Source organism: Choristoneura fumiferana, chromosome 14 (assembly GCF_025370935.1).
Source record: "Choristoneura fumiferana chromosome 14, NRCan_CFum_1, whole genome shotgun sequence".
NCBI classification, from domain to species: domain Eukaryota; kingdom Metazoa; phylum Arthropoda; class Insecta; order Lepidoptera; family Tortricidae; genus Choristoneura; species Choristoneura fumiferana.
Window position 1 is genome coordinate 15,111,263 of NC_133485.1, and position 14,953 is coordinate 15,126,215.

The 14,953-nt window shown below is 42.1% G+C and overlaps 1 protein-coding gene, 1 long non-coding RNA gene and 1 pseudogene across 2 annotated transcripts in view; 2 read left to right on the plus strand and 1 right to left on the minus strand.

The window, feature by feature from the left end:
• The window catches only part of LOC141435296 (uncharacterized), a 45,590-nt gene extending 43,856 nt beyond the window's left edge, over nt 1-1,734 (plus strand). The window contains exon 2 of the long non-coding RNA XR_012452129.1: nt 1,208-1,734. This is a non-coding gene — a long non-coding RNA (uncharacterized lncRNA). The remainder of the gene's footprint in view (nt 1-1,207) is intronic.
• LOC141435294 (phospholipid phosphatase 1-like) lies at nt 334-14,949 on the minus strand. Its single transcript, XM_074097996.1, has 6 exons — nt 14,469-14,949; nt 14,096-14,250; nt 12,399-12,601; nt 9,661-9,775; nt 2,875-3,051; nt 334-2,146 (listed from the first exon to the last, which is right to left on the minus strand). The coding sequence occupies exons 1-6, from the start codon at nt 14,593-14,595 to the stop codon at nt 2,036-2,038; spliced, it is 888 nt and encodes a 295-aa protein (XP_073954097.1). The 5' UTR covers nt 14,596-14,949; the 3' UTR covers nt 334-2,035.
• Nucleotides 4,132-9,597, plus strand: LOC141435278 (uncharacterized; annotated as a pseudogene).
• Nucleotides 14,950-14,953: the final 4 nt, after the last annotated feature.

The window sequence follows — 14,953 nt, forward strand, 5'->3', positions numbered from 1 at the left end:
CGCTCTCCATCAGGTGACCCGTCTGCTCGTTTTCCCCCTCGTTTTATAAAAAAAATGTACTTCACTATTCACTCGCTCGGCGGTCGCTCTAGGGTTGTCAACTATGGCTTATGCACAAAAAACTATTGTGGTAGTGGCACTCGTATCTAGGTAGTTTGATTTATTGTTGAGAATGAAACGGGAAGAAAAGAAATATTAATTAATTATAACTAAAATATGTCAATGTTAATTTCATTGTTATAAATTACAAATTTGTCACAGAAAATATCTTGCGGCGATTTGGACATTGGCGAAATGCACGATAATTATATTTTAAAGTGTAAAATGTAATAAAATTCGCATTCCCCATTATTGCACAAAAAAGTTCACAGACGCGTGTCTCAAGCGGATGGCACTCGCGCTCGCACTGGTCCCAACCGGTCCGAGATATCGTGTCTGTGAGCTGTGTCTGTGTGCGTTGCTCGAGCGCACCTTGTATGTAGATTGATTTTTGTACCTATCTGTTTTGTGCTAATATGCTTTGAGAAACTGGGCCCTGTAGTCACAAACACTTACACGATTGTCTTATTAAATTAACTTAAATAACTCGTGAATACTAAATGTGACTACAAACTAAGGAGGGCGTTTTTAAAAAAGTACCTTTTTTATTGAAAATTTGGAAAAAACATGGTTTTTCCTACTCAGAATCAAGATCACAATCGATTCCGATCGTTTAAAAAAATGTCCTCATTTAGTCATACAAAACTTTATCGAGTCAATTTGGTCACGCCCATATGAAAAAAGGTCGCATTTTTTTTAAAACTCAGTATCGATTGTGCTTTTGATTCTGAGTAGGAAAAACCATATTTTCCAAAGTTTTTAAAAAGGTACACTTTTTTAAAATGCCCAGGAATGAGAAACGGAATGTCTTTGTAAAATTTACTAACGGACGCTCGAAAGGAAAAGTTACTAAGCGACATACCAATTTACGCCAGCCCGCTTATGTCTATAGAGCATTCCTTATGTCGGTAAGACATTTTTTCTAGTCTCTTTCACATGCTTGGTAGTTTTTTCCTTTCAACCGTTGAAACACTTATTTTACACCTCAGCAAAAAAAATACTTCATTTCAGCTACGGATTTATGTTTTTTATAAGTGTAGGCCACTTTATATCCGCCGCCCTATGTAATTTTCTAGAATAATATTTTTTTGAAATCTGCCGCCCCTAGGCCGCGGCCTATACGGCCTATTTATAAATCCAGGACTGCTTCATTTCCAAAGCTCCGTAACTTTAGATTACACTTAAAAAATAGTTCAATTCTAAGAGTATTCTAAGATGTTTATGGGCGGTGGTGATCTCTTACCATCAGGAGACCCACTTGCTCGTTTGCCATCCAGTCGTATAAAAAAAAAAAAAAACCTATTTCATGGCCGATGGTTATATAATTTGCATAACACGTGAGGCGACCATCAAATGAAAGACGTAGCGTTGGCAGGCCTCCCTCTAGGTCTAACGACATCGCAAAAAATCCGGCAATCGGGGGTTCCTAATAGCAAGTTGTCGTTCATTGTGGCGTTCTAAGGGGAGACCTTTGTTCAACAGTGGACGTCTTCCGGCTGATGTTTACGTTATTTTTAGTGTTTCACGGATAGCGAGAAAAATTAACATCCACATAATAATAAAGAATTTAACAAAAATAATACACATTTGTCATTATTAGAAATTAAAATAAATACAGAAGAGATTAAAGAAATATTTTAAATAAACGTCGATTTTGAAGAGCTATTGTGTCAATAAAAAAACAATATAACCATTTTTTGAATACTTACCCAATTCCAACCCATTCCGACCACTGGAAGTGGGTCAAACTGAACTTGCACGATTTGACCCAACAACAACAAACACGGCAAGCTAAATAAAAGCTTTTACATCGTCTTCTCACTACTCACACCTAAAAAAACTGATATCCTTCACCGAAGAATGTCATTAGGTAAATAATCTATGCTTAACATAAATAGAACAAACTAAATAAAATATCTCGCAAAATCTTTGCGTGTTAACCTCTGATGTCACAGGTTTCTTTGTGGTTTGTGGAGTTTTTGACTTGGCCAGGTTCTTCACAATCCCCGCTCTCAAAGCATTTGAAGTTTTTGCAAAGAGACAGGAGCTGTAAAAAACAAGGACATTAGAACTATATATAGATATCATTACTTACCTTTACGTATGTAAGCTTTTTATTGTACAAAAGGAAAGAAACAAGTTTTTTTTCTTGCAGTATGCTGTATGTACCTATGCTCAGTATTAATCAGTATCTACTACTGGCACTAGATACCTTGAACCATATCTTATGTCTTAAACAAGTATTTTTTGTATACATATCTATTTAATCATTGACTTTATAATGATTTAGCGATTTCGATGAAATTTGCTGTGTGTAGGTTTTCGAGGGCAAACAATCGATTTAGCTTGGTCGAGTTGGTCGTATCACCGGGAAAACACGTTCTTTCGATTAACAATGGTTTTTTTGTGTGAATTTTACGTGCGAGGCGAGGAGATCAGACGGACGCGACTAGTTCTTTTTTAATAATTTATACATTTATTTAGTATACGTTTAACTTTCAATAATTACTTAAATATATGTTAGTATCTTACCACGAGCTTTACGGTGAAGGAAAATATCGTGAGGAAACCTTCACAACAAACCTGCGAAGCAATTCAACGGTGTGTGTGAAGTTCCCAATCCGCACTGGGCCCGCGTGGGAACTACTGCGCAAGCCCTCTCATTCCGAGAGGAGGCCTGTGCCCTGCAGTGGGTATATAGGCTGGGATGATGATGATGTTAGTATCTTGACCAAAAACAGAAATTAACTCTAGTAAAAAGTGGGTGAAACTCACAGTGAACCATATTATGGGTGCGGCCACGGTGGCCCCGGCCAGCACGTCCCACCAGTGGTGGCGGTGGTCCGTCATCCGCGATATACAACAGTACAGCGCGGCGACCAGGCACACTGACTGTATGCTCAGTATTACCCTACTGGCGCTGCTTTGTTTCGCACGTTGGTGAAGATAGTACTGGAAAAGAGCAAGTTAATTTTGTTAGAGACGAGGTGCAAGGAGACGGCTAGGTGTCTTGGCACATATAATTAACCATAGTGTATTAATATTATAAATTCCGAAGTTTGTGCAGGGCCATCTTAGACAGTAATAACAAAAATGACGACGAAAACGTGGGTAGTTGTGCGCCGGTATTAAATTCATCGGGTAGTCGCGCGAGCAGAGCGGTGGGGTGCAGTACGCGTGTTACAGCAGCCGCCGAGTCCCGTTGCTCCTAGACGAAGGGCTAAGAATTAGCCCGAAACATGTAGAGTTAAACTCGGCTTAAAACGTGAGTTATTCGGGTTTAGTTGTGTCTCACGGTAGTTTTATGTTCAGTCTTCATAAGACACCTCATTTTCTCTCTAATATCTGACTGAATACAGTACTTTCATTGTAGCATGGTGCGGGTGACAGCTGTCAATATCACAAGACTAGAGAGTCAAAGTGTCGAAACTTGAGTCGATAAAACTAATAATTTAAAATCTTAATCATAATTAATGTCATCATTAATCCGATTATTGCGCTAATTTTTATGAGAATATTAGTGAAATTCTAGGTTGGAATATTATTTGCCACTTAAGTAAGGCTAAACGGAGTTTGCAAGAATATTCTTTACTTACCAATTAATAAGTACCGATATAACTCAAGATCCATTAGGTCCCATCACTAAACGTGTTTCTGGTGTTACGTTTCATGCATATTACGTTTTTTCATTTAATTGTGCTTTGAATTTAATTAATGTATTATAAAAATCTGATAGCTTAAATTTGTTTTATATAAAATAGTTCTTTATGTTTAAATATTTAACGTCAGTCATATTCAGGCTACAACTGAAATATACTTCCATTTATTTAGACCGCAGCAACTTTTTTTGAGTAAAACGAAACGTGCATCAAGTGTCACCGCAGCATGCTAGAATGAAAGCACTGTGCACTGACCACTTGGCTTCCTTGGTGACAGCACGTGTTTTGTGTGACCTGCGAAATTTTGTGGCCTAGTGCGATCGTTCTCGTGTTTTTGTTGTGATACCCAGCGGTTTCGGCGACCAGTAAGTGTTCTAACCAACCTACGTACGCTGATAATCTTGCAATGTCGTATAATATCCCTCCAAAACCTCCAGATATAACCTCTGTTCGGGAACCGGTGCCCGGCGGCCCCCCGACGGATTTGTCGCAAGACAATCAATCGGGGATGTCGATGGATGCCGAGGTTTCCATTCTTAGGGCAAAAAGGAAAGTTACGGCGCAGGGTGGATCCGAACCACCAACCAAGTTGGGGAGCAGGGCTCCTTCCGACTCCATTGCTCACCTCTTTGAACATCCGGACTTAAAAGGTGGACGAAAATACACCACAAATGACGGAGGTCCATTTCTAGTACACGTTTCCAAAACCGAAACTGAACCATCCTCTGGTACTACTTTGAACCCCATAAAATTTGGCCAAGTTATGGTAAATGCACGTGTCCAAAGTATTTCTCGAGATGGCATTAAAAAGGTAGGGCGAAATCGGGTCAGTGTAGAATTCAATTCTGCAGAAGCCGCAAATGCCTTTTTGTTGAACCCACTGCTGCTTTCAAATAAATTCGAGGCCTCTATCCCGACGTTTAACATCACCCGTATGGGTATTGTGAGAGGAGTACCAACGGATCTTGCTCTGGTCGATTTTGTCAAGGATGTAGAATTGCCTCCTGGCTGCGGGGAAATCCTTAAAGCCAGAAGGCTTAACCGTAAAATTTACAAAACAGACGGCGTGGAATGGGTCCCTACGGGAACAGTAGTGATGACATTCAGCGGACAAGTACTGCCTAGTAGGATATTCTGTTGCTACACATCCCTGGTCGTAGAGAAATATCTTTTGCCAACTATTCAGTGCCACAACTGTTGTAAATTCGGGCACATTGCAGACCAATGCCGTTCAAAGCCCAAATGCTTCAGATGCGCTCAAGAACACACGGGCAAAACCTGCGATGTCAGCGAAGACCTGGCGCTTTGCATGTTCTGTTCGGGAAGGCACTTCGCCACCAGTAAAACGTGCCCAGAACACACCCGCCAAAAGGCCATAAAAGACACCATGTCCGAAGAAAATATTTCCTACTCCCAGGCGTGCGAAAGATTCCCCCCAGTCAAGAGGTCCTACGCAGACGCAGCCCAAAGCCCCCCTCATTCCCAACCTAATCCTCCCATATCACAATCCCAATCCACTGCCATCCCCCCCCCATTCCCAAAGTCCCACATACAGCTACAGAAAAACTGTAATAATTCCAAGATCCCCCCGTCGCCCCCTAGCCCAGGGTTATGACCGCGCCGCTCACAATGCCGTAATTGGAGATCGGGACCCCCCTCCACCGAGGAATGGTGCCGCCCTCCGGTTCCCTAGCTCCCCGCCCACTCCATCCCAACAAAATCCCCCCAACGACAACTTCCTGGATGTACTGCTGTCCCTGCTGATCAATATGTTCAGCAAAATGGATGATTTCCCACTACCGCCCAACGTCGCCAACAAACTTTCCCAACTCCTGCAAGTGGTAAACATTCCATCTTATACAGTGGAATAGTCATAGTCTCCGCCCCAAGAAGCATGAAATTTTGCAAATGGTTTCCGCGTACAACCCGTCCGTCTTTGCCATCTCGGAGACCTGGTTGGTCCCAGGAGCCCGGTTTCGGGTGCCTGGGTTCGCCTGTATCCGGCATGACAGAGATGACGGTTACGGAGGAGCCGCTCTACTCATAAAATCTTCAGTTTCGTATACTCGCTTAAATCTTCCACCTTTTCCTAGCAGCATAAACGCTGTCGCCGCCAAAATCATGAATTTCACTGTCCTTTCTATCTATATATCTGATCCTCACTCTATCCACATTTCTGACCTTGAGCGCATATTTTCCGCCCTCCCTGGCCCGTTCCTCATTCTAGGCGATTTTAATTGCCACCATCTCATGTGGGGAAGCGCAGACTACGACGCTTTAGCCTGCGATCTCGTAGACCTTATGGAGGACTCAAACATCTGTCTTCTCAACGACGGTTCCCCTACACGCAGAACGGCTCCCGGTCAGAATCCTAGTGCCGTTGACCTCTCCCTCTGCTCTCCTAATTTCAGCTCCCTTCTCTCGTGGTCCGTACTCCAAGATTCCCACGGCAGTGACCACCTTCCCATCCTAATATCATTCCCTTCTTCCTTTTCTCAACCCAGCTTGTCCCCTCTAAATTCCCATAGGTACCACCTACCTAAGGCAAATTGGGACCAATTCGCAATGGACATTGACGCAGCCATCAGTGAGTTGCCCACTGTCTCAGTAGAAAACGCGCCCATATGCCATGATAAATTTATCGATTCCCTTATAGCCTCAGCTGATTTAAATATTCCGACAAGAAAACGGTACAAATCTGATAGGTCCTCCCCCCCTTGGTGGGACTCCGAGTGCACGGACATGATCCGCCAAAGGAAGGAGGCTGAGAAACTTTACTGCGAAAACATGTCGATAGATAACTTTCTCGCGTATAAAAAGATTGCGGCCTTGGCAAAACGTACTTTTAAAAAAAAAAAGAGGCATGGGTGGATTAATTTCTGCCAAAGCATCTCTCCCCGTACTCCGGCTTCCGTCCTATGGAAAGCAATAAAGCGCTTCCGAGGTTCATTCACAGCCCGTGATTTTCCCAGTAATGACTCCTCAGTTTGGCTCCCTCCTTTTATTAATATGTTATCGCCCCCTACCGTTCCCCACTTAAACTCAGTTCCCTCCCCGTATCCCGCCAATTGTTCCGCCAACAATTTCGACCAACCGTTTTCCTGGTTAGAACTCCTTTCTTCTTTGGATCACCTCAAAAACTCCGCTCCTGGTCCAGATAATATACCATACGCCTTTCTGGCGAAGTCAGGGAACATAACGAAAAGATATTTTTTAGACCTTATAAACCTCTTTTTTCATCTTGGTTTTGTTCCAGAAGCCTGGAAAAAGCAAGTAGTTATTCCCTTAGCTAAGCCAGGAAAAGACCCCCTTCTACCCTCTTCCCATCGTCCCATTGCATTGTCATCCTGCCTACTCAAAATACTAGAACACATGATCAAGAAACGGCTTGAGTGGTTCGTTGAATCCAAAAAAATTCTGGCCAGAAGCCAATTTGGTTTTCGGAGGGGAATGGGCACCATGGACAGTCTCTCTATTTTGACCACTGACATCAGGATCACCCTATCGAGGAACGAGTTCCTTATTGGTGTGTTCCTGGACATAACATCTGCGTATGATAATGTTATTCTCTCCTTACTCAGAGATAAATTATCTAAGCTGAGTCTGCCGCAGAGATTAACACATTTTATATGTAATTTCCTTATGGAACGATCCATAGAAGTGAGACATGGTGGTTCCCATTCCGCTCCGAGACTAATTTGGCAAGGCCTTCCTCAAGGATCCGTACTAAGCCCTTTACTCTATAGCTTGTACACTCACGATTTAGAAGAGGCTGTATCCCCGTTTTGCAATATTTTACAATATGCCGATGACATTGCCCTGTATTCCTCCTCCCACTCCGTCGAAATAGCCACATCCAACCTGAACCAAGCCCTATTTTATCTGGGAGAATGGCTTGCTGTTCATGGTCTTTCCCTCTCAGTATCTAAATGTACTGTGGTTCCCTTCACCAGAAAAAGATCTTTCCCCCCTGTAGAAGTAGCTTTTAATAACCAGCTGATACCTGTCGAAAAGCAAGTAAAATTTTTAGGCGTTATCCTTGACTCCCGTCTTTCTATGTCCTCACATATTGATTACGTAGCTTTAAAGTGCCAGTCAAGTATAAATATTTTACGTTGCCTTTCGGGTGTGTGGTGGGGTGCCCACCCCTATGCGCAAAAACTGCTGTACAATGCCATAGTTCGCAGCGTCATTGACTATGGTTCTTTCACTTTAGAACCTTGTAGTAAAGTGGCTCTCGGTAAACTGGATAAAATCCAATACCAGGCCTTAAGGGTTATTTTAGGCGCCATGAAATCTTCTCCGACCAACGCTCTCCAAGTAGAAGCATCTGATCCCCCCCTTTCCCTCCGACGTCAATATTTAGCTGATCGGTTCTTTCTTAGACTGTCCCTCCTTAATGATCACCCCCTCCTTCCAAAACTCCAGGAACTTTCACACTTAATTACTGACAGCGGATTTTGGTTCAATAAAACCCCCCCCTGCCTCATAAACAGCTTCCGTAAATTCACTAACCTCCCAGACCCCACCTTCACATGCCCCCTACTCCCCCTTTTTGTCATAGTTACGATAGTTTAATTTTCCAACCCAACATAATCCTCAACTTCGGAATAGCAAAAAACCAACCTGGGGCCAACAATGCCTTCCTCCATAATATCAACAACTCCTGGCGTGACTGGTCGTTGTTATTTACGGACTCCTCTAGACTCATAGTTTGCGGCGCAGTGGGTTCGGCAGTCTGGATTCCGAAGGACTCCGTTATCTTGAGCTTTAAATGCCCACCCCTCACATCAGTTTTCACTGGAGAACTGGTTGCTATCTTAGAAGCCATTAGGTATGTTGATTCGCACGAGATCAGTAAAGCCATAATTTTTTCCGACTCACTTAGCGGCTTGCAAGCCATCAAAGCCAATCCTTTCTCTTCCAAAATTTGTTACCCTCTAGTCTCACTTATCAGGCAAACCCTATTTGAATGTCATACCCGTAATCTCGAGATCTCTTTGGCCTGGATCCCGGGTCATTCCGGAATCCAGGGCAATGAAATTGCTGATGCCCTGGCTAAGGAGGCCATAGAGACTGGCAGCTTGGATCACCCTCACTGCTATTTCTATGACCTCCTCTCATCTGCCAAATCAGACCTCGACTCTAGCTGGCTCCGACAGTATGAGCGCTCCATTCTGGTCAAGGGACGTCATTACGGGGACATTCAACCCAGCATCCCCCCAAGCCATGGTTCTTTCGGTTTCGGCATGCTAACAAACAGACCACCTCAGTCATTTGTAGACTGCGTATTGGTCATACCTGCACTCCCTCTCGCCTGTACAGGTGGGGGATTGTCCAATCCCCCCTCTGTTCATGCGGCTTGGAGGAGGGTACTGCAGACCACATATTTTTAAACTGTCCAATGAGATCGGTCTCACTTTATAACATTCTCCCCCCCGGTATCCCCAAACCCACAAACCTCAAATCCCTTCTTCTCCTTGCCTCCTCTAACAAAAAAATCCTGACCTTAATGATTAAATACATCACAAAAGAAAAAATTAAACTTTAGACGCTTTTTTTTCCGCTTTTGTCTCTCCCTTGGATCTAACCTGTATTGTCTTTATGTTTTGCATTGTCTTAATGTTTGTACCGTCTTAATGTTTTGTATCGTCTCAATGTCTGTGTATGTCTATTTTAGGTACGCAACAAGCACTTCACGGCAACCAACGTTTGGAAACTGTTTTCTAAAAACTGGTCAAACACGATTTACACTTGTGCTGCTGTCAGTTGTCATTGGCAGTAGTGGTTGCTAACCTAAAGCGACCGGTTGCCAAAAACAAAGAAGTTGAAGTTGAAGTTGAAAGCACTGTGGTATGGTTTATAACGAAAATTTCATGATTGTAAAATATTGTTCACTTACCACGACAAAAATTCCTGCGTGTACAGCGAGCGACGTATGCCCCGAAGGGAAACTCTTGTCAGACTCGTGCTGCCAGAGCGCTTTGGTGCAAGTGTAGCTTGCCACGTATTCTGATCTGAAAGTAATGAACACAATTTTATAATTTAAATTCGGGTTTTGTGCCGCATACCTTGATTTTAGAGAAGCTCGATATGTCGGCACAGTTGCATGCCAGTTGTAGTTGTTGGTGTCATCTCGTGATCATGGCGCATACAACTGTGCCGAAATATCGAGCTACTCTACAATCAAGGTACGCGGAACAAAACCCGTATTTAAATGTAATTCATAAAATTGTCTAGTCTATAACACGCGATATCTATAACGCCTAAAACATTGTTTTGTACCTAATGAACATAATTAATGTATACTAATATATAGGATACAATACAAGTAAAATTCCGAATCTTTCGATGATTTTAGAGACATTCATTTTGTATAGGTGTTCTTTATGCAACTGCAACGTAAATGAAGATTACAATATACTTTTCATCACACTTGCTCGTAAACAGTGTCAAAACATGAAGGCTACCTTGATTGCAACCCCCCAAATAAAACCCTCGACCTTAATGTGCTTGTCATGAAACCCGTGGTCGGTAAATGAGTCAGTGCGCGTACACATTTTCATGTCATGAAGCCCAAGGTCAGTCAATGAGTCCGTGCCCGTACTGATGGTGCTGCGCGCGCTGCTGCGCATGGTGTAGCAGCAGGACCACATGCACACGCGGCTCAGGCACATGCTGAGGGAGGGGTAGGGCATGCAGCGCTGCCAAGAGCGCAGCCTATGGTATCGCCAATATTTGGAACAATTATATATTTTCTTTAAGAAATATAAAATTTTACTCGCAAATGTGATGAAAAACATTGTATGTCGCACGGGCGGTACTAGAATTACGAACATCGACTCATTAAAGCCCTCAGTCTTCGACTTCGGGCTTCTAATAGACTCTCGTTCGTAATTACTTATTTACCGCCCTTAAGACACAATGTACTATTTTGCTAAAAATCGCATGAAGCGTTTTCGCTCGTCTATTATTATCCGGACAGCTGAAGAGTGGAATGCCCTGCTTGGGTTAGTATCATTTCGTCTAAAAAGTAGCTGGCCTACGTAGCAAATTAGCAATTGGTCTAAGGATCAAGTGGTCTAAGAAGCAAATGGTCGAAGTAGCACCTTGTCTAAGTATCAAGTGATCTAAAATTCTTTGACTCAAAGCCGACGGAGCTCCGCCTTGCGGAGGTCCTATTCCGCGTGTTTGAGGTGCTTCGCGCCTTGATGCAACTCTAACCTAACCTACCTATGTGTTTTCAAGTTTTCGGCAAAAACAGGTGGTCTTAGACCACTTGCTGCTTAGACCAGCTGCTTTTTAGACCAGTTGCTACTTAGACTAGCTGCTTTTTAGACCAGTTGCTACTTAGACCAGCTGTTTTTTTAGATGAAACGATACTAACCTCTTGCGTCTGTGTTCCCTGATTGCTACAATCTGGGTCTTCAAATCTGGGGTGAATAGTATCTATTAGGCCGGAAGAGGAGCTCTCGGTAGGCCTCCAACAAGATGGAGCGACGACCTAAGAAGACCTTAAGATCGCGGGATCGCGTTGGATGCGGAAAGCACAAGACCGGTCTGAGTGGAGAGGCCTATGTCCAGCAGTGGACATCTTTCGGCTGACAAGATGATGATGATGATATATATTCGTCCCCTTGGCGGTGGAAACGGCGGACTGCTGGGGAACGGATGCTAAGCGTTTTGTGCGGGATTTGGGCCGGGTCGGCTCAAAGAGGGGAGGATCCTCGATCCGAGTCATTTCTGGTGCAAAGACTGTCCATAAGCCTATGTCCACCAGTGGACGTGTCTCGGCTGACGTGATAAGGCATTTATTTGGCAAGCGTGCTCGATGTTAGTCCACATTGTAGTTGTGAAACTTTTTGCGACGCGCGGTGAAAATTTGGAATCAGCTTGTAGCGCCAGTATTTCCGGACCGGTACAACTTTGGGATCTTTAAAAAACGAGCCTACTCATTTCTCAATGAGCCGGCAAGCGGCAACGCGTCCGTAACTCAGCTTATGCTATGGATGTCCATGGGAGGCGGTGATTGCTTTCCATCAGGTGACCCGCCTGCTCGTTTTTCCCCCTATCATATAAACGCAAGCCAAATTTTGTATAAAAAAAAGTTTGGTTGGTATTCAGTAAAACTTCAGGTGACCCGGTGGGAATCGAGTTGCTACAGCACCACGCCTTAGCCTGCTAGTACTACATAAACAACATAACGTCTGAACACGCGCCAAATGTGTGCGTTAACTACGTATAGGGCCGTCGCTAGCCGCCATCGCGCCGCTCGCCGTCACTCAATTTTGTAGCTATAATGATGATGAGATGGGTTTGTGTAAGGATGACGTCGTTGAAAGTGGTTAGGTTATTGTTATTTGTTGAATGAGTGTAACATTTTTATTCTCGTGAGCAATTACTTACACAAGTTTCGCATCTAACAAAGTATAATTTAATATTAGAGACAAATTTACAAGACGCGCACGCAGTGAGTGAGTACTGACAACCGTGTGACGCAAGCGCGGTATGGCTTCCTCGTTGACTGCCTCGTCGCAGGCGACGATCTTTTGGCCGGGGGAGGTGAGTGTCTCTTCTTAGTTAGTATTCATTGTCATAAGTTTATAAGGCTATTCAATGACATTAAACTAAAATACTTACTCGTGACAGTTCAGAGCTTCTTCCGGTTGACAAGTGTCAAAGAAATGTGGCCTTGGTGACCCAACAATCAACTTGAGGGTCTGTACCAATGTCAGGTTTATCAGGAGACCGAATAAATACTCTCTGTACCATCTGAGAGCTCTAGACTTGGAGTTATCCGTTGGTTTTTCATTCCTATGGTACATTCTTTCGACTAATAATAACTGAAATAGAAAATAAATAAATTATAGCAAAGTGCCAATTGTATCCTATTAATTTAATATTATAAATGAGAAAGTTTGGCCAGATGTTTATTGCTCAATCATTAAATAATGACTGAACCAATGTAGATGAAATTTGGTATCATCATCAAAATTATCAGACGTAGGACATAGGCCTCCCCCATATTTTTTTTATGGAAAGAATTTGGTTTTTATACCTTAACAGCCAATGAAGGAGATTGAATAGTTTTATTCTAGCAATATGTATAAGTAGGTAGTTCCCCGGGGATAATGATAAACGATTGTTCGCGGATGGAGTTGCAGGCAACTGCTAGTAAAAAATAAAAGCAAATAGAATTAATATCCACTAATTTATCCTTATTGTTATACAGTAAAGTTCTTTATTGCCCATTTTCATTTCGTAAATATACATTGAGACATGGATGCACAGAAAAATCAGCAAAAAAGAGACCAGCGCTGCTTTGTATTTTTGATATGGTTTCACGGGATACCCGTAAAAGTAACAAATTTGGAGTTGAAATAAAAAAAAACAAAAAGACTCCAAAAACCAATCACATTTTCATTTCGTTATGGTAATCATTGGTTTCATTAATTTTGGTCTAATTAATTTAATCTATAGTATCTATGTACAATGTTCAAACATAGGTTCATGCTTTTTATCTTTACCAACAAAGTTTACGATCTTTACATAAGTAATTATTATAATTATTATCAATCTCATCAACATGATTAGCAATGATGTTATGATTTTTTTACAGTGAATGACATAATTTTATTAAAAAAACACATACTAATAGTAATGGTCACTAATGGCCCGAAAGGCCAGTTGTTTGAAAAAGTGCATGGGGCTGTCAAGCTTAATCAGGTTTCATTTCAATAACCCATAGCGGCGAATTAAATTATCTTTTTACATACAATTATCCTAAACTAAAATTACATAAAAAAACTAAAACTAAAACAATTTATTTAAAATAGTCCCCTTAGCCAATGATGCTGGCAGCAGTGACAGGATTCTCTCACTGAATACTAGGCTAACTCTTTGTCGGAGCCCATAGTGCAAGGGTTTTGTAATTCTGAATTTTCTTTGCTTATGTGTTCAGTTTTCTCATGAGGCCCATCGTTAGCGCCCACGTCTCAGATCTATATGTCATCACTGCTCGCAGGACTGATGGCCGATGGGGACAGAAGGTTCTCGAATGGCGTCTGCGGACCGGGAGACGAGCTGTCGGTAGGCCTCCAACAAGATGGAGCGACAACTTGGTTGAGATCGCGGGATCGCGGTGGATGCGGAGAGCACAAGACCGGTCTGAGTGGAGAGCCCTGGGGGAGGCCTATGTCCAGCAGTGGACGCCTTTCGGCTGACATGATGATGATGATGATGATGTGTTCAGTGAAACAGCTCCTAACTTTGTAAGGCCTTTACTGCTAGACAAAGATGGCGTCAAAAATATGGTCAATTACTGTTTTTAAACTTACCATAGCAAGAGGTACAAGTAAGGTTGTGCCAAAGAGCCACTTCATATTAATAGTGTCTCCGGTGAATGGGTAGGATAGCGCTGGATCGTTACATTGGAAGCCCAGCTGCCCACCAGGGATGAAACGGAACTGCACTATTAGAAATATGAAGAACACTGAAAGTGTTAAAGATAATTAATTAATTATTATGTGTTATAAATATTGAGGGATAAGTTTGCCTGTGCATGTTACTTTCTCTTGTTAGATTGGTGTGCAGATATAAAAATGAAATGAACATAGAAATGGCAAGTTCAGCGTTATATAAGCAAAACAAGATTTAGATTAAGATTTAGATTTTTTCAGCTATAAAACCATTTATAAAACATATACAAACCTCTATGCCACCGATTCGTTTTGGACCAAAACAGCTTCAATGTATCCCACATTTTCACAATTAAATTAAACACTTGTCTCATTTTTATTACTTCATTACAATCAGTGGAACGATTTTCTAACCTCATATTAGTGTGACTCTAGAAGTCTACAGTATCTACTTCAGACTGTGACTCAAATGTTGAGGTAATACACGTTTTCACAATTACGTATAATAATAACGTCACCGTGAACGGGGAATACTGTATTTGCAATATTTATTCACAAGTCTGTTGATCAAATAAACTACATCGATTTTACTGTTTAATAAGAGTAAACATATCAAAACTGGCGATACAAAATTACATGAGTGCTGTAATATCTGGTTAAGTAATGATAATTATGATTCCATTACAGATAAAGAATCTTTTTTCTATTTACAAATTATATACTTGTATTACACCCTGGACCGGAGTTATTGAGAAACTGTCAACTGTCAGTCTGTCT